The sequence below is a fragment of the Ovis aries genome, chromosome X (assembly GCF_016772045.2).
Source record: "Ovis aries strain OAR_USU_Benz2616 breed Rambouillet chromosome X, ARS-UI_Ramb_v3.0, whole genome shotgun sequence".
In the NCBI taxonomy this organism is placed as follows: Eukaryota; Metazoa; Chordata; class Mammalia; order Artiodactyla; family Bovidae; genus Ovis; species Ovis aries.
Genome location: NC_056080.1, coordinates 65,614,851 through 65,639,909, shown reverse-complemented (window position 1 = coordinate 65,639,909; position 25,059 = coordinate 65,614,851). Strand labels below are relative to the sequence as shown.

The 25,059-nt window shown below is 46.9% G+C and overlaps 1 protein-coding gene across 1 annotated transcript; it reads left to right on the top strand.

The window, feature by feature from the left end:
* Positions 1-21,313: 21,313 nt before the first annotated feature.
* Positions 21,314-23,965, top strand: LOC114111174 (doublesex- and mab-3-related transcription factor C2-like). Its single transcript, XM_042242423.1, has 4 exons — positions 21,314-21,528; positions 21,612-21,772; positions 22,427-22,563; positions 23,864-23,965. The coding sequence occupies exons 1-4, from the start codon at positions 21,314-21,316 to the stop codon at positions 23,963-23,965; spliced, it is 615 nt and encodes a 204-aa protein (XP_042098357.1).
* The last annotated feature ends 1,094 nt before the right edge of the window (positions 23,966-25,059 follow it).

Genomic DNA, 25,059 nt, shown 5'->3' with positions numbered 1-25,059 from the left:
AGCACGGATCTAGAAACCGGTGTTCCTCAGGCTGCTTGCTCGGGTAAGGCTCAGGATCAGCCCTTGGGACCCTCGCAAGGTCCAGACCTTGAGGATGCCCAAGGGTGTGTCCAGGGCTTGAAAGAGGTTTTGTAGAACACTGTGATGGGTCTTCTGGCGGTGACACCTGAGCCCCTAGGGCTCTAGTCTAGGAAGCATCAGTTGTCCCAGACTCTTTCTATTTCTCGTCTGTGGCAGGAGGAAGAAGGAAAATGTGGAGATGCATAGTAGGGCCAAGAGATTATGGTTGATCAGTCCCTGCTAAAGGGCGCTTCAAACAACCTGCACCAATTCACACACCCAACATCAGTGTATGTTACACTTTTGATATCATTAACTTTTCTCAATTTGCAGTTTGAATAGTAGAACCCCATTGTTATTTTGTTTCCATTATTTCTTCTGGTGTTGAGCCCCTATTTCTTTTGTATTGACATGTGTATTTCTGTAAACAACTTGTTCAGGTTCTCTGCAAACTTTCCTATTGTTATTTGTTTGTGGGTATGTGTTTCTTGAGTTGTTTCATCAGAGATCTCTGTATAATGTAACTATGATTCTTTAGCGTGTTATACCTGAAGAGTGTGTTTACTCCCAGCCTCTCACCTCTCTTTTCATTTTGTTTCCTGTGTCTTCTCACATGGCTTTTCATTTGGGGTATACATACTGGCTGCTTTATTTAGTCCTCACGACAGCCATGCAAGGTTGGTAAGACTCACCCCAACTGTCAATAACTGAAAACAAGTCCTTGAGAAGGTACAGCAATTTGCTCCCTGATGCCAACCTGAGATCCTCACCTACGTGTGTGCAAGAATCACAAGCTGTGTAATGAGTTGGGCCCATGACAGGTTGTCAGCCAACACTAAAGCCCCTTCACCTCTGCCTCCTCCCAGGCACAGAAGGAACAAAGCACATAGCAAAACTAGAGCCTTTGACCCGTAGAGGAGCATGCCTACTTTTTAACCTCCGAGACAAGGTATCTCAGAAGAATGGGACATGATAACAGGCCCGCTGAACAGAAGGAGATATGGGGGCCAGGACCAGACCCATCCCTTACTGTGCCTTTGGCTAAGTAACTGATTCTCTCCTGGTCACTTCCCTAAAACCAAAGTGATAGTTCTGGCCCTCATTTCACAGAGTTGGATTGGGGGGAGATCTTTGACCTTAGCTGGGTTAAAAGGGAAGGAGATGTGTTATGTCTGCAGCAGTCGTTTCGGCAGCCCATAGCTTTCCTCATTGCAAGCTCTCGGCTGTTGCGTGTAGTCGTGATTTTCACGCAGATGGCTTCTGGGACAGGTTGGGGGCGGGGAATGGGGGTACGAATGAGATCCAAAGCCTGCCCAAAGTGCCTGACCCCAAAGAAACTGCTCTGTGGGCCCCGGGCCTGGTTCAACACCTGCTGCTCTGTGGAAAGGGCATCCCACTGAATCCTCACAGCCTCTCTGTGAGACAGAAGCTGTTGTTCCAGTAAGTCCCTGGACTCATCCTTCCCCCCCCCACCCAAAGTCCCTCTCAACCCTCCAGGAATGTTGTGGATACTGACGAGGTAAATCCAACAGCACTGGGAGATATTAGAAAGCACCGAGAGTGGTACGCGTCCACCCCAGTTCAGTCAATGGCAGAAGAAATGGAGCTGCTTTTAGTCCATTGCAATGGATGGTAACTGCTGCAAGTCTTCATTATTAAATGCCCACTGGTGATCCTATGCCTGGTAGTGTTACCGCTGAGTTTGAACCCCACCTTCACACCATACACCAAAACATAACACGCTTATTATGTGCATTATCATGTATGTAGAAAAATAAAGGAGTGAAGCAGCATATGTATCCACTCCCAAGTGGCATGGAATTTAGTTGATCTCCTCTGTCATTGCAAGCGTATTTAAGGTAGCTTTCCACCATCCCTTCAGCTCTTGAATTTTAGTAAGAGTCTAAGTCTAGACCTGATGTCTTCAGCCTCTCACTTGAGATCCCTCGCTTTGGTGAATGGCAACCCCAGGCCACAGGTCACTCAAGCTGGAGACCTGGGTATCAGCCCTGGCCCCTCTTTGTCCCTCCACTCTGGTCCACCTAAGACTACCTGTCCTGTGTAAAACATATCTCAAATCATGTCACTTCCCTCCACTCCCTTGTCCACTACTTTCAGCACACACTTAAAAACCAACAAGTGAGTAGGGGCAGTTTCTCTGTCTGCCTGGCTTTTGTCTGTGGTTGAGACCAGGAGTGTCTGAGGATGGGCAGTGAAGAACAAAATCGACTGGCAGGGTTGTGGATATAAGTAAGTCCCACCTTGGCCCCCAGTGGCAGGATGTCAGTACATTTCCTCACACCGGAGTCACGGAAAAAGAGAGTCCCTCTTTATGCTTGGCGCAGGGAGGATGGGCCAGCCTTTTGTGGTTGTGGTCCTCAAGAGTGTGCTCTCAGGGAGGTGGGAGGGGGCTTCAGGATGGAGGGGAGACATGTACACCTGTGGCCAGTTCATGTTGATGTATGGCAAAAGACCATGACAATATTCTGAAGTAAGTATCCTCCAATTAAAGTAAATTAATTAATTTAAAAACAGAAAAAGAGTGTGCTCTCCATTGAATGATTGAACTCCCTGCCTTGGGAAACTGAGGACCGCACACTGGGGGGTCTCAGTGAGATGCAGCTTTCCCCATACTGTAAGAAAATGGAAGACTAATATGCTTTGATGGGGACCTCAAAGAGGTCCACCCTCTTATTATTCTGTGCTTGAAAGGCCCACCATTAGACTGCAAATTTTGCATGAGATCTGTGGTTTTCAGAGCACTCTGAGGTGTGCCTCAGAGGTCTGTGGAACTGCCTCAGGGAGCAACAGGTAAAGGGTACAGCAGATGTTGTTTCTTTTTCCATTGGATTACCACCATCATTCTATTAACATAAATAATCCCCCAGTGTGGTGTGATGTGGTGTGGTATGGTATGAGATTGGACCTTGAGTAGTGGCAACTGTCTCCAGGTGATCCAGTCACCTAGGAGTGCTGACCGTCTGGTGTTTTAGCTCTGTTGGGTGTAGGACCGCAAGTACAGAATCGCTGTCCCCGAGAGAATGAACTGGCAACCCAGGGCTCCTAGCTGGAGACAGTGGCACCTAGACTGCATTGCTGTAACGGAAGGGCCTTTGCCCCAGATCAGCCAGGGATAGAATTCTGACTCTGCCCCTTGCTGGTGATGTGATCTCAGAATGCAGTTCACACAACTCCCCTTGTTTTGGAAGACCGGAGAATAAACTGAATACCTAGGAAGCCCCTGTAACGCAGCAGGCTGTGTAATGCTTGGCAGAACTGAAGAAGAATGTTGCCCCCTTCCTAAGGTTGACTAGGATCCACTGGGGTATAGCACCAGAGGGAAAGAGGGTGGCTGGGTAGAAAAAGGAAGAAAAAGAAAAAACTCAAATAAACCATGCTTAATCTCGTGCTCACTCATAGGCTCCAATGGTCATCTGTTCACCATAAGAGCCAGGCGGTCCCGCTGAGCCCACACTGTCTCTTGAGGAACCGCCCACTTTCTTCACCTACCTGAGCTATCCCTAGGGTTCAGGGACTGTGTCATGATGCATTTGGGGCTCAGAGGGATGAATGCAAAGGAGGAGAGCTCAGAACTTGAGCTCAGTCATGGCTCAGAAACAAAGATGGAAAACTGATGACCCACACCTCTCCCTAATGCTGACCTGTCTGTCCACTTCCTCCATGCAGTTGTCCTGTGTGTTCTGATGGTTCATCTGACTGTTCAAGGGGTAACAGGGCCCCTCTTGAGATGCACAAGTTCACTCATTCCTAGTCATGGCTGACAGGAGGAAGAGTTGTATTTGATGCCTTCCAGTTGATTCTGAGCCCTTCACAAACAGAGAAGGACGGACCAGAAGCCTTAAGGATGCACACAGCTAGGAGAACACGACTTAGTGAAAACCCAGGCAAACATTTCTTTAAGTGCCAAGCGCGAACGAGAGGAAGGACTTGCCCAAGGACTGGCAAGAGAGATTATGGTCCTCCCAGGTAGGGAGAACAGGGATGCTAATGGGGAGGCATATGGGGCAACAGCCTGTGAGTCTGGGGCCAGCAGAGGAAACGATCTCCTGCTGTGAGGCTGCAGAATCCAAAGGCCTGTACAAAGTGGGAGGCAGGTAGGGCCACATGGTGCATCAAAGCCAAGAGGGGCTGAGAGGGGTGACGGCAGCCTGAGGTAAAATCAACAGCAGAGGTGTTCCTTTCAGGAGATGATGTATATAGTGTTGCATATGGGTGTCAGTCGGTGTCTGGCCAGGAGTCGGCAGATGGCTCTGGGCCTAGAGGGCTTGGAAAATGTTCGGGTCAGATTTGAGAAACCCAGCCAGGGCGGGGTTGTGCCAAGGGTGAGGAAGAGAGGTGAGGACTCCTTGGTGCCACGTCTCACTATATAAAATCTCATCTCTGTTGCTTGGGTTTCAAGTGGGGCTTCCAAGCCCTGCCCCATGTTTATCCACCAGATTTCACCATATAATTCCTTGTTTCCACAAATATTCACAGCTTAAACACACACACACACACACACACACACACACACACACGGACACGGACACAGACACACACTGTAAGCCTCAGTGGTGTCCAGTGACTGACGTGAGAAGTAACAGCAGCTACAAAGGAGCAAAAGCCCAGCAGGCTCCCCAGACCCTGGGAGTCGGAGCTTCTCACGTCTTTTGGACAGGATAGAGCCTCAGGATATGAGATCTCAGCTCCTTTGGGAGAAGCAGTGATAGGGAACTGAGCACCCCCATGAGTTAGGGCCCAGCCCAGGAGAACAGAGCCAGGTGGGGAAAGGGGTGGATCCTAGGCCACCAGGAATAGCTGCTGAGCTACCAGACCTAAAGCCAACCAATCACACTATGCTTCTATACCTGTGGGTTCCATCTTTGCTGCCCCCCAGGGATGTAGGAAAAGGGCTGTACAGCAGCTATCTATCAGACTCCCAAATGTTGTTTCCTCCCAGAGCCTTATACCACCTGGGATTCATTCGTGCCCAAAGGCATTGGGCCTCTAAATAACTAAAGGACAATTACTTCACATAGCAGGTGCTGTTCAAGCACTTTTCTCCCCACTCCTGGCCTTGAATAGGGGACTACGTGAGTTAAGAGAAAAGAATATTTGGCGTGTGCCAGTTATCCTCTTTGATATTGAAGAGCTCGTCCTATATGTTTATCTGCTGCCTGGTGATTTTTGGTGTTGCAACACCTAACAGGGCCTTCATATGTTGTTGGGTTGCTGCTGCTGCTGCTACGTCGCTTCAGTCATGTCCGACTCTGTGCGACCCCATAGATGGCAGCCCACCAGACTTCCCCGCCCCTGGGATTCTCCAGGCAACAACACTGGAGTGGGTTGCCATTTCCTTCTCCAAAGCATGAAAGTGAAAAGTGAAAGTGACGTCACTCAGTCGTGCCCGACTCTTCGCGACCCCACGGACTGCAGCCCACCAGGCTCCTCTGTCCATGGATTTTCCAGGCGAGAGTACTGGAGTGGGTGCCATTGCTTCTCTGTGTTGTTGGGTTAAAAGGGACAAATATGTCCCTGGGACAGACTTGCCTTACTGATATTATGTTGCAATACATATCAAGGTCACCTTAGGAAGGAAGAAAAAAAACCCTCATCATATGAAAATGAATAATCTGCAGATAGGGACGAAGTTGCCTGTTGAAGGGGCTGTCTTGTGGTGGAGTGTGTGTGCTTGGGAGTTGACTCTATGTATGTGGGGCTAAGAGTTTTTCTTTGGATCTAGAGATTTTTCTCACCAGTACCTCCCCCATCCCCTTCCATATAACCACTGTGCAGTTGTTCTCAGACATGAAGACTCCCTGTGGTGTCAAGAGAAGAGAGATCTTATTCCTTTCTTATTCCTGGCTTAGTCCTTCCCCATGACGGTCAGAGCTCTCTGCTGTGGAAAATTCACTCTTTATTGGCTGAAGTCTATTGCAACCATGACCGAGGAATCAGTGGCACTGCCCCAAGAAGGAGCTAGTACAGCCTTAAAGGGCTAAGCGAAATGCCATCTCCCACCCTTCACCACCCCACCACCACCACTGACAACCCCCAATGCACCTGAGGCTGGAGCCAGTGTTGAAAGCTTCATAGTCGTAAAGGTGAAGTGAAAACAGTCCAGTGTGCCAGTATTAATGTCAGGCCCAGTGACCGAGAAACTGGGGAAAGTAGGGATAGGTGGCAGCGGAGGGAGCTTGGTCACCGTTCACGGGTCTGTGTCTGTGGGTCCTGAGGTCTCAGCTTCCCAGTGTCTGACATCCTCCACTGCAAAGGAAGGCAGAGTGACAGTTGAACCCCTGGGAACCCTGGGGGAAGGCAGGCCTGGCCTGGGGGCTCTCTGGGCCAGGCAGGAAGGGGCAGCATGTTGGCTTGGCTGTGAGCAGCGAGAGAGGCAGAGGCTGGCTCTGAGCCTCTCACCTGAAGGACTTGGTGAAACAGGCCAGGGCTCTCTGGAACTGGCTCCTCCAACACCCTTGGGGACCAGCAGGCTCCCTGAGCAAGCTTGTGCCACTGGATGGGTTCTACATGGTGTCAGACAAAACCACAAACTCCTCAGTGTCTTTAAGCTGGCTCTTCGTGTTCTGTAGGAAAAGTGACAGAGAGACAGAGAGGGCGAGAGGGAACGGCCTCATCCTAATCTCCCTGCCTTCCCTGATATTCATTACCTCATTCCACAAGTAGCATGTACACTGCAACACTGTTCCAGATGCTGGGGATACAACAGTGGCCTCTACAGACCACATCCCAGCCCCAGGGGCTGACATTCCATGACACCAGAGGGAAAGCAGACTTGCCAGACCAGGAGGTGGAAGGAAGGGAATGAAGAGCCTGCTTCTAGGAAGGTGTGATGTGTGTGTGGTGACCAACGGGACTTCTTTGAAGAGACCAGCTAAGCTCTTGACTCTGCTGTGTGCTAAGAGGCTGAGGAGCTGGCTCCTCCACATCCTTCCAGCCCCTCTGGCCCCGCCCTGTCTTTCCTCCCTCCTGCAACCCAGTGCAATGTGCTCAAGAAGCAGTGGATACATTTCTGGTATGTGACATCCCTTCTGTTGTTGTGTGTCTTACTCCCACCCTTCCCTTCTCTCTGTCTCTCTTTTTCTCCTTTCCACTGAACCTCCCAGCAAGCTCAAGCCAGGTTTCTGGTTGCTGAAGAAAAAAAGCAGATGGTGAGTTGTCATTTGGTGGGGATGTGATAGACGGGGGTGTGTATGTGGACCCTCCCACATTTAGATTCATAGGGTTGTGTACCTGAAAGCTCCAGGGAGCTATATGGGTCCAAATGGGTTATCAAAGAAAGGAAGGTAAAGTTGTTGATGGCATCCACCGCCCAAATCAAGAGCAGAATTTTTCCTCTCGGGTGGCGGGGGGTCGGGCGGGTTATATGAGATGCCATGTCTGTGAGACAGTCAGCTTCTGGTGGGTGGTGGACAGGTGATTTGGGGCCTGGTGGGTGGGGGCAGGTCTTAGAAAATGTGAGGGACAGAGGGGAAGGGGAAGGGCCTGGCCTGGCCTAAGCTGAAAGCAGAACAACTGAGGTGAGAGCTCCTTGTTACCTAGTCCTATGTTATATGAGATTCTATCGTTGACACTTGGATTTTAAGAGAAGCTGCCTAGTTGTGGCCCCTGTTTATCACCTAGAACTATGAGGCTCTGCTCCACCGACTTCAAGGGAGCCCCCTACACACAGTAACTAGAAGGAAAAGAGGATATAGGTGGCCTAAGAGTCTTTATCTGGTTTTTGAAACAATGGTGTTGCTTAGGAAGACATCTTTTATATACATGTGAGGATATAGGACTGATTGATTGTCTCCAGGAGCCTACCACAGGTCATGGTCTGAGGTGACAGAAATGGATGAGGTTCTGTTACTGCTTCAAGTCATTCAGTGGGAGAGAAGCCAAAAAAAAAAAAAAAAAAAAGAAGAAGAAGAAGAAGGCAAAAAGGCAGAAAACCCAGGATGATAACAATAGAGGGAGATGGCTATGAGAAGATGGAGGAGGGGCAGCCACCAGCCTTGAGAGCTGGAATGGAGTCTTAGAGATTGCCCAGAGAAGGCATGCCTGAAATGAGTGAAGAAAGAAGTTGGCAAGGAAATAGAGAAAGGGGAGAGCTTTGCAAGCAGTCGCCCGAGACAATAAAGTGCAGATTTTGCAACTGAACAGAAGTAGACTCAGGTTGCTCTTCTAGAGTTTCAGTAGAAGGTCAGTCATGTGGCTTAAGAATAGGGGTAAAAAGTGGTGCCACACAGAGATACAGAGCTTTTGGCTTTTGGCTTTTGAGAAGCAAAAGATTTTGAGTATTGTTAACTTTCATGATGATCCGTTGATTATTTATCCTTTACGATTCAGTTTTGGAATGAATGTTCTACCTAAGATATCTTTGCCTAACCTCATGGCACAAAGGTTTTCTCCCATTATTGTCTTGTAGCTTTACAACTTACACTTAGCTCTATTATTTATTTTGAGGGTTTTTTGCATGCAGTGTGAGGTATTGACGTTTATTGGCGGTTTCCATACAGAGATTCCCTTTCTCCAGCTCTATTAGTTAACAGAGTAATTATCAGTTAAGTTAATTATCTTAGCACCTTTGGTCACAAATCAACGGACCATATTTTTGTGTACATCTGTTTCTGCACTTTCTATTTTATCCACTGATCCATACATCTAGTTTTACGGTAATACCACACTGTCACGACTACTACAGGTTCACATTAAGTCAGGGAATTTGGTACCGTAAGTCCTCCATCTTTGTCCTTTCCAAATGGCTTTGGCTATTCTATCTCCTCTGCATTTCCATATAAGTTTTAGAAATAACTTTTCATTCTAATTATGATTATGGCAAATCGATAAATGAATTACTAAAGACTTGACATCTTAAACCTTCTGGAGTCTTCTGATCCACAAACATAGTATATTTCCATTTAATTTGCATCTTCTTTCACTTTTCTCAGCAATATTTAATAGGTACCTGTATACGAGTCTTGCACATACTACATTAAGCTTCTTAATTGGCATTTCATTTATTTTAGTGCTATTGTAAGGGATATTTAATTTTCTTCCATCTCCAATCATTTGTTCCTGGTATGCTGAAATAGTGAGCCGGCTCTCACAGCCGCCCGAACTCCCTGACGTTCAAGCTGGTTTTAGAAAAGGCAGAGGAACCAGAGATCAAATTGCCAACATCCGCTGGATCATGGAAAAAGCAAGAGAGCTCCAGAAAAACATCTATTTCTGCTTTATTGACTGTGCCAAAGCCTTTGACTGTGTGGATCCCAATAAACTGTGGAAAATTCTGAAAGAGATGGGAATACCAGACCACCTGACCCGCCTCTTGAGAAATCTGTATGCAGGTGAGGAAGCAACAGTTAGAACTGGACATGGAACAACAGACTGGTTCCAAATAGGAAAAGGAGTACATCAAGGCTGTATATTGTCACCCTGCTTATTTAACTTCTATGCAGAGTACATCATGAGAAACGCTGGGCTGGGAGAAACACAAGCTGGAATCAAGATTGCCGGGAGAAATATCAATCACCTCAGATATGCAGATGACACCACCCTTATGGCAGAAAGTGAAGAGGAGCTAAAAAGCCTCTTGATGAAAGTGAAAGAGGAGAGCAAAAATGTTGGCCTAAAGCTAGACATTCAGAAAACGAAGATCGTGGCATCCGGTCCCACCACGTCATGGGAAATAGATGGGAAACAGTGGAAACAGTGTCAGACTTTATTATGGGGGGCTCCAAAATCACTGCAGATGGTGACTGCAGCCACGAAATTGAAAGACGCTTACTCCTTGGAAGAAAAGTTATGACCAACCTAGATAGCATATTCTAAAGCGGAGACATGACTTTGCCGACTAAGGTCTGTCTAGTCAAGGCTATGGTTTTTCCTGTGGTCATGTATGGATGTGAGAGTTGGACTGTGAAGAAGGCTGAGCGCTGAAGAATCGATGCTTTTGAACTGTGGTGTTGGAGAAGACTCTTGAGAGTCCCTTGGACTGCAAGGAGATCCAACCAGTCCATTCTGAAGGAGATCAACCCTGGGGTTTCTTTGGAAGGAGTGATGCTAAAGCTGAAACTCCAGTACTTTGGCCACCTCATGTGAAGAGTTGACTCACTGGAAAAGACTCTGATGCTGGGAGGGATTGGGGGCAGGAGAAGGGGACGACCGAGGATGAGATGGCTGGATGGCATCACGGACTCGATGGACGTGAGTCTGAGGGAACTCCGGGAGATGGTGATGAACAGGGAGGCCTGGCGTGCTGCGATTCATGGGGTCGCAAAGAGTCGGACACGACTGAGCGACTGAACTGAACTGATGCTGAAATTGAGAGGACTTTTTTTCCCATTGAGCTTCTGTCCTGTAACCAGGTTAAGTTGCATATCAGATCCGAGAGATGATTTTGTTTTCTGTAGACCACTAAGTATTTTCTAAGTATTACTAAGTATGATCCCTTCAATATATTGTTGGATTCGGTTTGTGCCTCTAGGTGTTCTTGACAAATGCCATGAGGGGAAAAGGATTTCAAACTGGGTAAGCTCTGAGTCGGAGAAAGCCACCCAAGTAGGGTCTTCTAGGGAACTACCAGACAGGACAAATAGTGACCTGGGAACGTTATCCGGGAACAAGTCTCTGCAGGAGGCCTGTCCCATCTCTGCTCCCTCTGGTGGCTGTCAGGCTGCCGGTTTTCACCATGATTGCAGGCTGTTAGCATTCCAAGCTGAGCTTCCCTTGTGGCTCAGCTGGTAAAGAATCCGCCTGCAATGCAGGAGACCTGGGTTCGATCCCTGGGTCGGGAAGATTCCCTGGAGAAGGGAAAGGCTACCCACTCCAGTATTCTGGCCTGGAGAGTTCCATGGGCTATAGAGTCCACAGGGTCGCAAAGAGTCAGACATGACTGGGCGACTTTCACTTTCAGCATTCAAAGCTACCTCAGGGTTGGATAGAGTGGCATGAGAACAGGACTACTTCAAATGCCACCTAGCTCACTCTTCCTACTGAGCTTAGGCTGTTTTTCTAGAATAAACATACCTGAGGTTGTTGCATACTTTTGGTGAATTTTTAGAGTTCTGCCAACATTGATTCTGAACCTCTTTTCCAGTTTTCTCATGGCTTTAAGAGAGGAGAGAATCGTCAGCAGTCCTTCTGACATTTTGGTTGACTTCCTGTGCACTCTTTCACTGTGCTTGCCTATCAGCATGTTTGCTGCTGTGCAGTACACTGCTTGTACTTACATGTCTCTCAAGAAATAACTTTTCGGGTCACCAACCATGTGAAAGGCTCCACAACAGAAGGTCAAAGCAAAGATGTATAAGACACCATCTTTGATTTCAAAGCTGTCACTCTCAAATAGATTCCATTTAAATGGAACATTTGAAGCATAATGATTGCCAAGCCTATGTCTGAGCACCAAATTATATCCTAGTTCAGTTGAACGGGGATTATTTTTGGCCAACATGCCTTAACTATAACCAGGCTTTCACCTAGATATTTGACAGCAAGCCTGACTAATATCTCTGGTCACTGTTAATTTCACCTCTAGTCACTACAGGAAGCTGAGAGTTTCAAGGGAATAAGAGTGCAGATGGGGAGGGGAGTGGCTGCCGATATTACCCATATGAAGAGTTAGAAACAGAGAGTCATTTGAACAACCAGTCTTGGTTTTCATAATTCCATAGCATCAAGTTAGTATTTTCCACTGAAATGGCTTGTTTTTATATTGATGCAGTCCACTGCCCTTTTGGTTATCAATCAGAGTTTTGGGTGAAAAGTAGGAAGGACCCAGGAGACCACTCTCTTCACACCATGGTATGAAAATATAGCTCCATCCTTCTCCTTTTGAATCAGTCTCTGCATATCTGACGTGGTCATCGATCAAAGATCCTCAATGGCAGTCTAAAACCCCAGTTTACATGCAACATGTGTGTCTGTAAAACCCTTTGAACCATGGGAGGTGCCTGCTAATTTATTCACAGCCAGTTTGTTCAGGGCTTGATTTCTGAAGATATCCTGGTGCCTTTGATAAATATGTCTGGAAAGAGCACGCCCCCCCCCCAACCCGCCACAATGAAAATATAATATTTAAGAGAGACAATTTTTAATTGAAAACTTGGCCCTGCCACTTCTTAGCTTTGGGCAAAGTACTTAGTCTCTCTCAGCCTCAGAGTCCCAACTGGCCAAACTGAGAATAATAACAGGGGGGTTGCAGGGATTAAACGTGGCAAAGTTTGTAAAGCATTTAGTTTACTATCTACACTAAATAGCAATTAGCTAATGCCCCCTCCTCCCACAAATGCTAGCTTTAATTACCATCGATCAACCTCTGAAATGCCATGAACACACAAAATCTGTAAGAGTGACCCACCTTAAGAGGTTCAGAATCCATTTGTCTCGTTTGGCCAACCATGAGCTCCTCCCGCCATGTGTTTTCACAGATGAACAGTGGCCTGGAGAGAGAGAGAGAGAGAGAGAGAGAGAGAGAGAGAGAGAGAGAGAGAGAGAATCCCTTTGTTTAGGACTTTCCCTGTTATGCTTTGTGATGGTGGTGACCACAAAATTTGCATCTCTCCTAAAATTAGTGGAGAGGGGGCTTCTCCACTAAAGCCCCTAGTATAGCGCAGTTGGTAAAGTATCCGCCTGCAGTGTGGAAGACCCTGGTTTGAGTCCTGGGTCGGGAAGATCCTTGAGAGAAGGGCTAGGTTACCCACTCCAACATTCTTGCACTTCCCTTGTGGCTCAGCTGGTAAAGAATCTGCCCGCAATGCGGGAGACCTGGGTTCGATCCCTGGGCTGGGAAGATCCCCTGGAGAAGGGAAAGGCTACTCACTCCAGTATTCGGGCCTAGAGAATTCCATAGTCTGAATTCTCAAGGGGCTGAAAACTTTCCCCATAGTCCGTGGGGTCGCAAAGAGTCGGACATGACTTTCACTAAAATTAGTGAGTTTACCGAGTGACCAATTTGCCACATTTACTGGATTTCTTGATTGTCACGTTAGCAACCTTTACGGGAATAGCTGGGCTTCCCAGGTGGTGTTAGTGGTAAGGAACCTGCCTGCCAATGCAGGACGCATAAGAGACATGGGTTCAATCCCCAGGTGGAGAAGATCCGCTGTGGGAGGGTGTGGCAACCCACTACAGTATTCTTGTCTGGAGAATCCCATGGACAAAGGAGCCTGGTGAGCCACAAGTCTATAGGGTCACAAAGAGTCAGACGCGACTGAAGTGACTTAGAAACAATCATTTTTATTTTAAAGATGAATAATATGTTTCTGAATATTAACTCAACAAAGTAGATATACCGTAGACATTTGGAAAAATACCCAAAATTAGGGACTGAAAACTTTCCCCATGAAAGTATCATTCTAACCCAAGAGTTGGGTTTTACCTATGATGAAACTTTTTTAATTATTCCTGATTTATCTGGGAATATTCTGAATGTTATTTTCTATCCTTTCAAGCCACATGGATTGTGTGTGTGTGTGTGTGTGTGTGTGTGTCCGTATTTTCAAATGGGTTATCAGATAGAACTGCTTGTTTCTTGCATTGATAATTTTTAATCAAAGATAGGTATGTTAAACTCAAAAACTATATTTAATTTTAATTTTAAACACTGTTATTTTAAGTTGGACTAAAATTAATTAACTGAAATTGAATTTAAATTGAATTTTAAACTTGAACATGAGCTAAAAGTCAAAATTTATGATTAAGTTCATATGGACAAGTCTGCTTCTGGGAAGACAGAGTGGATGAACGTTTCCTCTTCTTCCCACCAAGTACAATGTGGGGAGGAGAAGGTGGATCAACTAAGGATCTCAGAACCAGAGAAAGGACACGGTGGTGAGTTCCCTGGGTTTTCTTTCTGCATCATATATCCCAGGTTTGGAGCTGAAGAAGCCAGCTACTGAGAGAAATGCCGAAAGGTGGATACAAAACAACAGTGACAACTACAGCAGCCGCAGCAATGAAACCCAGCTGAAACAGAAAGAAAAGTCTGCGCTCTCTAATGTAAGGATCAAGAATGACAAGATAGAAAAGGTTTTGTGCATGAATGCTCTACTCCAGCCAAGCAATATGGAAAGAAAAAAAAAAAAAAAAGGATTGTGGCCTGCCTGCCCCTTGCCGCCCCTCTCCCCCGCCCCTCCCCCACGCCAAGCCAAGAAGATCTAGCAGGGAAGCTAGAATTCCACGTTTTACTGGCGGAAACAGGAGCCACCTTCCCCTCTTCACCACATCCGTGGAAATCAAACGCATGGAGATTCTGGAATTATGCCTCCACTAGGCAGTAAGATAGCCGTCCTCCCCATCCCTGCTGGGATGATTTCAGTACTTTCACCACCACTCAGTAGTAAGGAGGCCGCTCAATCTGCGGGCTAAAGTTTTCCAGCACATTAAGAAATGGCTTGAACTGAATGGAGATGATTACAAACCATACCCAAATTTGTGGGATGAAGCTAAAGCGTTGCTGGAAGGGAAATTTACATCAGTAAAGGCTTACATTATGGAAAGGGAAATGCACCAAGTCAATAATCTAAGTTCTCACCTCAGGAAACTAGAAGAAGAAGCAAAATCAATGCAAAGCAAACAGAAGGAAGGGGATACAGAAGATGACCCCAGTAATCAATGAAACTGGAAACAGTAAAACAACAGAGAAAATCAATGAAACAAAAATCTCGTTCTTTGAAAAGATCAATAAAACTTACCAACCTCCAGCGAGTCTGACAAAATAAACCCACAGTGATTCACTGCATTTACTGAATGACTTCAGTGACTATGTTCGTGAAATACTCTACTTTAGAAACCATGTGTAAAATAGATAAACCAGTGCAAGTTTGATGCATGAAGCAGGGCACCCAAAGCCACTGTTCTGTGACAACCTAGACGGATGAGGTGGCGGGGGGCGGGGGGAGATTGTGTTGGGGGACAGAGGTGGGAAGGGTGTTCAGGATGGAGGGGACACACTTATGGCTGATTCATATTGATGTATGACAAAACCCGTCACAATACTGTAAAGTAAATTTCCAACGTAACAGCTGGATTGATGTCCTTCATACAGAAACTATTCTGGGGTAACATTTTTTTGCAATTAGCTCAAATTCTTTTCTAAGTGATAGAAATGATTCCCTGATATCTACTCTACAAGTTCAAAAAATTTTAGGCTATAATCATATCTTTGCAGATTGCAAAGTCCTTGGAGAAAAAAAAATGTACCTAAAATATTAATCGGCCAAGATTTCATGCAGCATGACTCATGAGGAGAAGGTATTTGAAAAGTAAGCTGTTTGAAATTTTTCCTTCTCCACGGGGTCTTCCCAACCCAGGGATCGAACTCGTGTCTCCAGGGTCTCCTGCATTGCAGGTGGATTGTTTACCTGCTGAGCCATTGGGGAAGCCCTATTTCCGTATTCATTTATTTATTTATTTACTATATCTCCATTTAAAATGTCTGTGTGAGAGAGAGAGAGTGAGTGCATATGTGTGAGCGTGTGCCCAAGATCCAAGCTACTTTATAACTGGCCAAATTTATAACCCAGGTTCTCTTAATAATTGTTAAAAACTGTTTCTAGTTAATGCTGAACAGTTACTTCTGATTTCAGGCAACAGATTTTGTCATTCTCTTTGGACTGTTAGAGGAAATTCTTTTTGAATTCGTCTTATATTTGCTTACATTTCTCTTCATACTGTTCACTTTGTTTTCTTCACATTTCTTTGAACACAGCAAATAGATAGCTTTTCCTCTTTACTTGTTGTTGCAAACACAGCAGCCGCAGCAACAACAACAATGGAAGGGGTTGGGAGGCTGAGGTGCTCAACTTTACAGCAAAATGCCCGCTAATTAAAAAATTGAAAGGAATTTCTAGACAACAGAAATAGAGAATCGCCATGTTTCCAACCACCAAAGCAATAATCAAACCAGACCCAGAGCCCTGAATAAAAGCTAAGGCCGAGAGGTGAGGACGTTTTTGGAGAACAGACTACCCACATGGGATCAGAATATCATGCCACAGACTGCTTATAAAATCAAAAAGGTACCTTTACCATGAAACGATCTCTACAACAACACCTTAAATAAGTGATCAGACTCAGTAATGCCAACTGTAGCAATGACAGCTAGACAAACTGAACTTGGGGGCCTACAGATGTGAGGCTCACGACCTAGTTAATATCCTTGCCAAGAATATTAAATCTGAAGACATAAACCTAAACAAGAGGAAAATATCAGGCAAACCCATACTGTGGACACTTGACAAGCAAACGAGCCCAGGCTCCATGACGCGAAACTGTCATTGCCGTGGAAGATTTAAGTTGAGGGACTGCTTGGGACTGCAGGATACTAAAGAGACATGACAACTGAATGCAGTGTGTGATACTTGATTGAACTGTGGATCCTCAAAAGGATATTATTGGGACAATTGGGGAAATTTGACTATGGTCTCTATATGGACTTAGATAACACTATCACCTCATTGTTAAATTCTTCGACATGATAACAGTACTGTGGTCAGACGGGAGAGTATCCTAGTTCTTAGGAGACAGATTCTGAAGTAATTGGATGAAGTGTTTGGAACCGTTACGTGGTGAAGCAAAAAAGAAGAAGAAAAAGAGAGCGAGAAAGCGATGGGATAGTAGGAATCTAGGTAAAAGAATGCTTACTCTTTATGCATTTTCAAAATAAAAAGCTGAGGAAAATGGATCGCTCGTGTTTTAGAGTTATGCATTGAAATATTTTCCAATAAAATAAGAAAATTTCTGATGTTTTCTTGAAAATAGTCTGGGAGAGGGGTAGGGGAGAAGATATGTGCGAATCGAGTTTGGCTATAAGTTGTTGCTGGTGGCAGTTGGGTGATGGGATAATCGGAGGTTCCTTCACTCTTCTCTCGTGTACAATGGTTCTCAGAGTGTGGTTCCCTTCCAACAGCATCTGCATCACCAGGGAACTTGTCAGAAAAGGACACTCTGGGTCTCACTCCAGAACTTTTAATCTGAGACTATAGATGTGGAGCTCAGCAATCTGTGCTTTAACAAGCTCTCTGTGTGATTCTGCCGCAAGCTCACATTTCAGGACCACAGCCCTACTGTCATGAACTTGGAGACTGAAAATCTGTATACAAGCTCTATTTGCAAGGGTTTGAAATAATCCACAGTATAATTTTTTTTATTAACTTATTTTTTATTGAGGGATATTTGCTTTACAGAATTTTGCTGTTTTCTGTCAAACCTCAACATGAATCAGCCATAGGTATACATATATCCCTTCCCTTTTGAAACTCCCTCCCATCTCCCTCCCCACCCCACCCCTCTAGGCTGATACAGAGCCCCTGTTTGACTGTCCTGAGCCATACCGCAAATTCTCGCTGGCTATCTATTTTATATATGGTAATGTAAGTTTCGTGTTACTCTTTCCATACATCTACCCTTTCCTCCCCTCTCCCCATCACAGTAAAATTTTTTTAAAGTAAATAAAACAGGCCTCCGAGCTTAGTGGTCAACCTAGTTTAGTGGTCAAGTTTTAATGAAAAGTTTCAAGACAGATAATACTAATCTTACGTGAACACTGCCAGAGGATAGCAAAGAGGGCAACTAAGTTGCTCCACTTAGTAGTCTATGAGACTAGAAAACCTTGACCCTGGAACCAGCAATTATGCTCTGAGGAGAGAAACATCAAGTCAGTCTTGCTCATGAACAGAAGACAGGCAAATTCCAGGCAAAACTTTAGCAAAGGGAGCCCACCAGTGTACGCAAAAGATGATACACTGTGATGTATAGCTACGTCTATCCTAGGAGAGCGAATCTGGTGGAAGGGGGCACGAGAGAGGCTTGGGTGTTGCTAATATATTCTGCTGCTTGCTCCAGGTGCTAACTGAATGCATATGTTTAATGTTTGAAAACTCACTAAGATGCACACACATGACTTTGATTCTTTTTTGATTATAAGATACACTTCACTAAAAAATTTGAAAGCAATCTTATAAATAACCCTCATTATATTAACAGGTCCGAATGAATAGAGTCCTGATCATTTCAATAGAGGCCCCCCAATTAAAATCCAATTGTCTATTCATGATTTTTAAGACAAACTTATTAAACTAGAAATATAAGGGATGCTCCTTAATCTGATAAAGGGAAAGAAGGAAAGAAAAAGAAAGAGGAGGGAGAGAGAGAGAGAGGAAGAAAAAAGAAACAAAAGTGAGAAGGAAAAAATTAAAGAGGAAGGGAGGAAAGACAGTAAAAGGAGAAAGAGAATGAAAGAAAGAAAGCAAACAATGAAACAAACACAGAAAGCCCGTTTTAATATGGACATGTTGGCAACATTCTGTTTAATATTAGGAACAACCCAAAGATGCCCAGTTTTGCCATCTCCATTTGACCTTGTAGTGGATGTCCTAGCCAGCCAGTAAGGAACTTGTAAACTGATTATCTTACTTCTGTTACTCACAGATTCACAGAAAACTGCAGACCACCTCTAGACACATGATAAACTGTCACAGAGTTTAGCATGGTGGCTGACTTTGAGATCAATATATATATATTTTTTAAGTCAAATGGATTTCTATAAATTAGATAGAGATAGAAAATGTCATTTTGAACAGATATCAAGCACCAGAGCAACGAGATTCCAGAGAATCTTGAAAGCGCAAGTCGCTCAGATCATGTCTGACTCTTTGCGACCCCATGGACTGTAGCCCACCAGGCTTCTCTGTCCTTGGGATTCTCCAGGCAAGAATACAGGAGTGGTTTGCCATTTCCTTCTCCAGGAGATCTTCCCGACCCAGGGACTGAACCCGGGTCTCCTGCATTGCAGGCAGATTCTTTACTGTCTGAGCCACCAGGGAGTATCTTGGGATAAATACAAAAGGATGTACAAAATCTGAAGGTAAAAAAAGATAAAACACTAAGCTGAAGGATTCCAATGTTAAAGAAGACCTACAAAATAGAGAGCCATTCCATGTTGGTGACTAGGAAGGCTGAATATCATAAAGACAGTCAATTGTCCCTTGACTGATCCACAGATTCAATGAAAATGTAATCCAAATCTACCGCAGATGAGTTTTCAGGGAACATGACATGCTGATCCTGACATTTACATTTTTGAGTTTAGGAAGGACAAAAGGCAAAGAATAGCAAAGATATGCCTGGAAATGATGAATAAGGTGTGAGGACTTGTCCCACCAGAGATCAAGATGTCCTACTAACAGACAAAAAGGAAGAGAGCATAGTACTGGCCCAGGAATAGATCGACTTATCTGTGGAACAGAACAGGGAACTCAGAGACACGAATGAAGACCAGAATGACTCCACACACTGCCAATTGTTCCCTGGGGCTGCGATATCGGATTTCGAATTGAGAATCCCCGACATAGGAATACGGAGGGATCTTAAAACACAGGCCAAACTTTGTACAAGTAATTTACAGAATACCAAGGATGCCTGTTTAAAATGCTTGCATATACAGTATTTCACGGGGCTTCCCAGGTGGCGCTAGTGGCAAAGAATCCTCCAGTCAACGCAGGAGACTTAAGAGACATAGGTTGGATCCCTGGATCGGGAAGATCCCATGGAGAAGGAAATGGCAACCCACTCCAGTATTCTCGCCTGGAGAACGTCATGGACAGAGGAGCCTGGCGAGCTATAGTCCATAGGCTCGCAAAAGAGGCGGACACGCCTGAAGCAACTTAGCACACAGTATTTCACATTCAGAAAGCAAAGAGTCTGGGAAACAAGGTTTGGGGAGCACAAAGCTCCACTTCATTTCTGGAGTCGAATGGCAGGCCGGGTAAAGCCACCCAGCAGGCGGAAAAGTGTGAGGGAGGTGAAGAGAGCGGGCGGGGCTTTAGTCGTGACCTTCAGACGAACCTGAAGCTCATTGGTCACTGACCACAGCGGTGGGAGGTGAAAAGCAGAGCTGGAAGCTCATTTGTCTTTCGAAGGAAGGGCGGGAAAGGGACTGAGAGCTGGGTCTTCCGTCCGGCTTCCCGTCCCAGTAGATTGATCCTGACCTGCTGGAGGCTGAGGTAACCATAGACTGGCATCAGGAATAGAACCCTCATTCTCCGCACCTCTTCCTTCCTCCCTCCCTCCCGCTCTGGATCCCCAATCCCTCTTCTCTCCTCCACCTCCGCAGGGTACCTGTATCCCACCCCGCCCCACCCCTCCCCCCACTCCACACCCCACACCCCCACCCTTCCTTGGCTGAAGTCCCGTGAGATGATCGCTTGCTCCAGACGCCTGACCCCTGGCCTCTGGCCGCTGGGGTAGGGCTTATGTCCCCCACCCCCACCGCCGCCCACCTCATGATTCTGAGGTGGGGGTGACAGGGAACGGTTGGGTAACCCGAGCGGAGGGAGGTGGCGAACTCTGGGTTTGGGAGGAGGGGATGCTGTGCTCAAGCATAATTGTTGACGTTGCTGGAGAGGAGCAGGGAAGATTGTTGGGAGGCTGTGGAGGGAATGGATGGGTTTGCATGAAAGCAGAGAGGGTGCGCTGCTGCAAGAGAACAATTAGTGCAGGGAGGAGTTGGCTGTTGACTAGATCAGGGTCTGGCGTTCAACAGGGGACTCAGCAAACATCTACTTGGTACGTCGATGAGGGGAGGAATGAAAGTAATCATTGACAGAAGGGCTTGAGATGCAGCAGAAGTATAAGATTTCATGATATGATATGATTTCAGGGTGTCACTTTAGAGAGGGAGCAAGAAAGTAATTAAGATTTTGATAGAGTACAAGAAAAAATTGGAATGGAAGATGAAAGGAAAATTGAATGTAGGGCATACATGAGACCAATAAAATAGAATTGAGTGCAGGACATAAGAATCATGAGTAGGGAGTGGATGAATGCAGGAGGTGAGGAAGACAATTGTGGAAAGGGATGCCAGGAATAGTAGTTGGGCATAGCAGAGTGCAGGATGATAAACATGAGACAGGGAAGTAGTATTTGTTGAAGGAGGCACGAGAGTGCATGTGTATGCCTGACGGGGTCAGGGGTCCGTGCGAAATGAAGGTGAGCAGGGGCAGTAATAATTGGATTGGAAGTATACAGGACCCACGCCCAGAGTTTCTTGGAACTGGCCTATATGTGAGTGGGGCTTCCTGGGAAGGAGGCTACATGAGCAAGAAGGGAGGGTGCAATCTCATTTCAGCAGTGAGCTGGATGGAGAAGAGTCCAGCCACCTCAGATGGGGTTTTCCAGGGGCAGAGGAAGTACGTAGAGGGTAGGGGATCATGTGGCCACCCTGACCCCCACTCCTTGCCCTAGAACCATGGATCCCAATGAAATGCCTGCTATGCCCTGCTACCTCCCCGACTCCACCACTGGACTTGAGACCAGAGCCCCATGTGGGATTGAACTTGGCCCCAGAAGATCTATAGGTCGCTGTGCCCGCTGCCACAACCACGGCATCGCTGACCAAATCAAGGACGAGGAGCACCGCTGCCTCTTCCAGGCCTGCGAGTGTGACAAGTGTGTTCCCTTCTCGTGAGTATGGCATCTGACAAGGGGAGGGGAGTAGGCCTCCTCTAAAGGTGACTGACCTTAGACCCACAATCCTCCCACTTTAGGGAACACTACAGCATCTTGCCTGCTGAACGCGACTTGAAGATGGAGCAGGGGCCATACGTAAGGAGGCGCCCGACTCGAGGACGGATACGGAGCAGCGGGACTACCTCTCCCAGAGCTCACAGCCGTGCCAAGAAGTTGGGCACTCGAGCAAGAGTCCCCAGTGAGTGTCTCTGGCCAGGGAGGCAGTTGGAGTTTCGGGTGTAGGGAGCATGCGTAGTTCTGTCACCAGGCGTATCACCCAGTTTCTGTGTGGCTTTACTCCTTGGGAAAGTTACTCTTCAGGCCTTAGCTTCCCCAACTATAAAAATGCCATCAGTATTATCTACCAAGTGTTGGTGGGAAGGAGAGATCTGGGAAATCAAAAAGGGCCTAGAGTGGGACAGGTTGGGGGTGAGGTAGAGTGGGATGGGATCAGAGGGTAAGGCTCACCTAAGCCGTCCCCAGCGTCTCACAGTTGGGAAGGAGAACATCACGCCTCAGCTCGAGGCTCACCCCTGTGCAGTCCCCGAGGAGGAGTCCGGGGCCAGTGTGGGAAGCTCTGACCTCAGCCACTGCTCAGAGCCCTTCCTGTGTCCTGAAGACCTGGGTACCATCTCTAACCCTACTACAACTTGCCATATGACCCTGAGGGAACACTACTTCTCTATGGGTCTCATAGTCCTCAGTCCCAAAACGAAGATGAGGACTAGGTGGTCTTGTTAGTCTTCTCAGCTCTGGCATTCTGGGCTCCTATCCTTGTCCCAAAATATGCCCACATCTCCTCTCCATGGCCGGCTTGGTTCCTGACTCCAACCTGTGCTTTCTGTTCCCGCAGACAATCTTCCAAGGCGCTCTGCTGCTCGGTCAAGTCTTGGACTCTTTGTCTCTGTCCTGGACTCCAGCACCCTTGAAGAAGCAACTAACAATTTCTCTTTTGAGGAAGTCACACAGATCCCCTGCCCTGCCCAGCAGGTGAGTAGAGTGAGAAAGACCACGGGGCTACTTGTATATTGTGTTACTGAGTGTCCAAACCTTCTGCTTAAGGCTCTGGAGCTAGAAGGAGGAGATGGAGGCAGTACAGGGCAACTGGGGGTGGGGGGCGAGGTAGAGGAAGGGGAGGAGGAGCAGGCATCTCAGACTTAGGGGCAACGACAGGGCTCTCCCAGCTTTGCCTTTCCCAATTTGCGAGACTTTGGACAAGAGACTTTACATATCCGAGCCTCTATTTCCTACCAGTGTGCTGAGAGGGGACAGTGTTCTACACCTATAGAGAACTGCCGAGTCATTGGGAAAGACCCTGATGCTGGGAAAGATTGAGGGCAGGAGAAGGGGGTGACAGAGGATGAGATGGTTGGATGGCATCACCGACTCAGTGGACATAAGCTTGAGCAAACTCGGCGAGATAGTGAAGGACAGGGAAGCCTGCCATGCTGCAGTCCGTGGGGTCACAAAGAGTCAGACATGATTTAGCAACTGAACAACAGCAACAACATAGCATTGAAAAGAGGACCAGCACAAGGCCTGCCACATCGCAGGCCTTTGACAACTGGAGGCTGTTATTCCACATGAAACAAATAGATGGAATAGAAGCTTCTGCTGAGAAGGGGAGCCGTGATGGTGAGCGACACCATCTTGCCCAGGCCAGAGTCTAATAACCATCAGAGAAAGTGTCCTGGAGAGGAGTCAAGCTGGCCCTTCAAGCCCCTTGGGGATTGGGGAATATAAGGGCAAGAACCAGTCCCCGGACAGGAACAGTAATCACGTCTCTCCAGGTGCCTTGCAGATTAAAATGCAGACACCTCTGATTTCCCGTAAACTTTACTGTTGCTCCAGGAGTTTTAAAAAAGCTGAGAGGAATTAGTGTCCCTGGAAAGATACAGGAGAAAGAAAAAATGGAAAAGAAGACAGGCCAGGCAGGGGAAGCGACTTGTCTAAGCCACAACACCTAATGGCCATTCAGATTCCCACATGCAGATATTGTAAAATCTTGGCCCCCTCCCCACTGGTAGTACGTGCCTGCCAAAGGGATAAATCCCCTGGTCTCTCCTTTCCTTGTCCCTAGACACTCAACTCTGATCCTCCAGCCCCACGCCACCCTTAACCCCCTTCTACTGCAGCCACAGATTCTGGGAAGATTGTGGGCTCCAGAACCCTGGCAGGGGCCAAGCTTAGTCAGGAGAAGAGCAGAAGGCCTCAGGGTAGCTGGGGACTGAAGGGGCATGGAGGGAGTGTGGGTTCCCAGCTCCCATTCTCTGACATCCTTTGTTTTCAGGCTCCCGAAGCTTCCAACCAGGCCTCGGTTTCTGCCTCCTCAGAGTGGCAGCGAAAACTGGAAGCAGCCGAGGCTCTGCTGGCTCTGAGAGAATCTTCCTAGGCCCCTTCTGGCTCCATCTCTCTGCTCCAGCCCTGCGTTGCTCCAGGTAGCCTGGTCTTTGAAAGGAGAACAAGGGGTTGGGGACAGTTGGGAAATGGGAGGCTGTTGTGGTAAGCAGGGGCTAACTGGGAAGTCAGAGTTAGAGGGAGGTAGGGGGTTGAACTTCTTTGGACCCAGGCTGCCAAGCTCCTCTGTCGAAGTGGCAGTAGGTGGTTGTTCAGAGAATCACTGAGCCTTTATTGAGCACTGTCCTCCAAAGCAAATGTTCACTGCCCTGATGTCAAGAAATAAGGAAACTGAGTCCCTGAGAATGGCAGGGACTTACCAAGGCATGCAGCATATCAAGTGGAAGAATCAGGTCTCCTGACTCCCAGTCCAGAGTTTTCTACCCAGACTTCTGCAGTCTGCTGTGACCTGGGGAGGACACGTATAGGTGATAAGTGTCTAGTCGAGAAGGAGATCTAGTTCCTGCCTTCAGGGAGCTTCCAGTCTTGATGTGGAGCCTGGATGCCTCCACAAGTCATGTTTTGGGGCTGAATCTCAAATGATGAGCCTGGAGAAGAAGGGCAGAGGAGAGCTAGACACCTGGGAAGGCTGAGGGGAAGGCTGGGCACTACCAGATCAAAATGGACTGTGATATGGAGTGTGAGTGAAGCAGGCAACCCTGGAGGAACTGCTAGAACATGATGGAAGAGATGAGCGGGAGAGGCTACCAGTCACGGAGGTCTGCATGCCAGGCTTAAGAGGTTCGGCCAGCAACTGTGGGTGGTGAGGGACCAAGGACTGTCTGAACCAGAGAGGAGCATGTGTGGAGACCCTAGGCTTGACAAAAAGAGATGTGGTTGCTGTGATGGAGGGATTGGAGGAAGCAAGAATTGAGATGGGCAAATCAAGGAAGAGTTCTGTGCAATATAGTCCAAGGTGACACAGCTTTGACTGGGTGGAACAAAAAGAGGGGAGAGCTGGGAGGACAAATGGATGTGACCTGGCCCTGACCCTTTTTTTTTGTGTGTTGACAGCTCCTGATGGAGATAAAGGACTTCAGCCTTCTAGCCCCTCTCTTTGACCCAGGCCGGCCAGCTCCATTTCTCTGC

Bases quoted from the DNA above. Each gene is read 5' to 3' on its own strand.
- LOC114111174 (XM_042242423.1), top strand. From the start codon at position 21,314: ATGGATCCCAATGAAATGCCTGCTATGCCCTGCTACCTCCCCGACTCC. The intron at 21,529-21,611 runs GTGAGTATGGCA...CTCCCACTTTAG, and splicing joins GACAAGTGTGTTCCCTTCTC to GGAACACTACAGCATCTTGC. The intron at 21,773-22,426 runs GTGAGTGTCTCT...CTGTTCCCGCAG, and splicing joins CACTCGAGCAAGAGTCCCCA to ACAATCTTCCAAGGCGCTCT.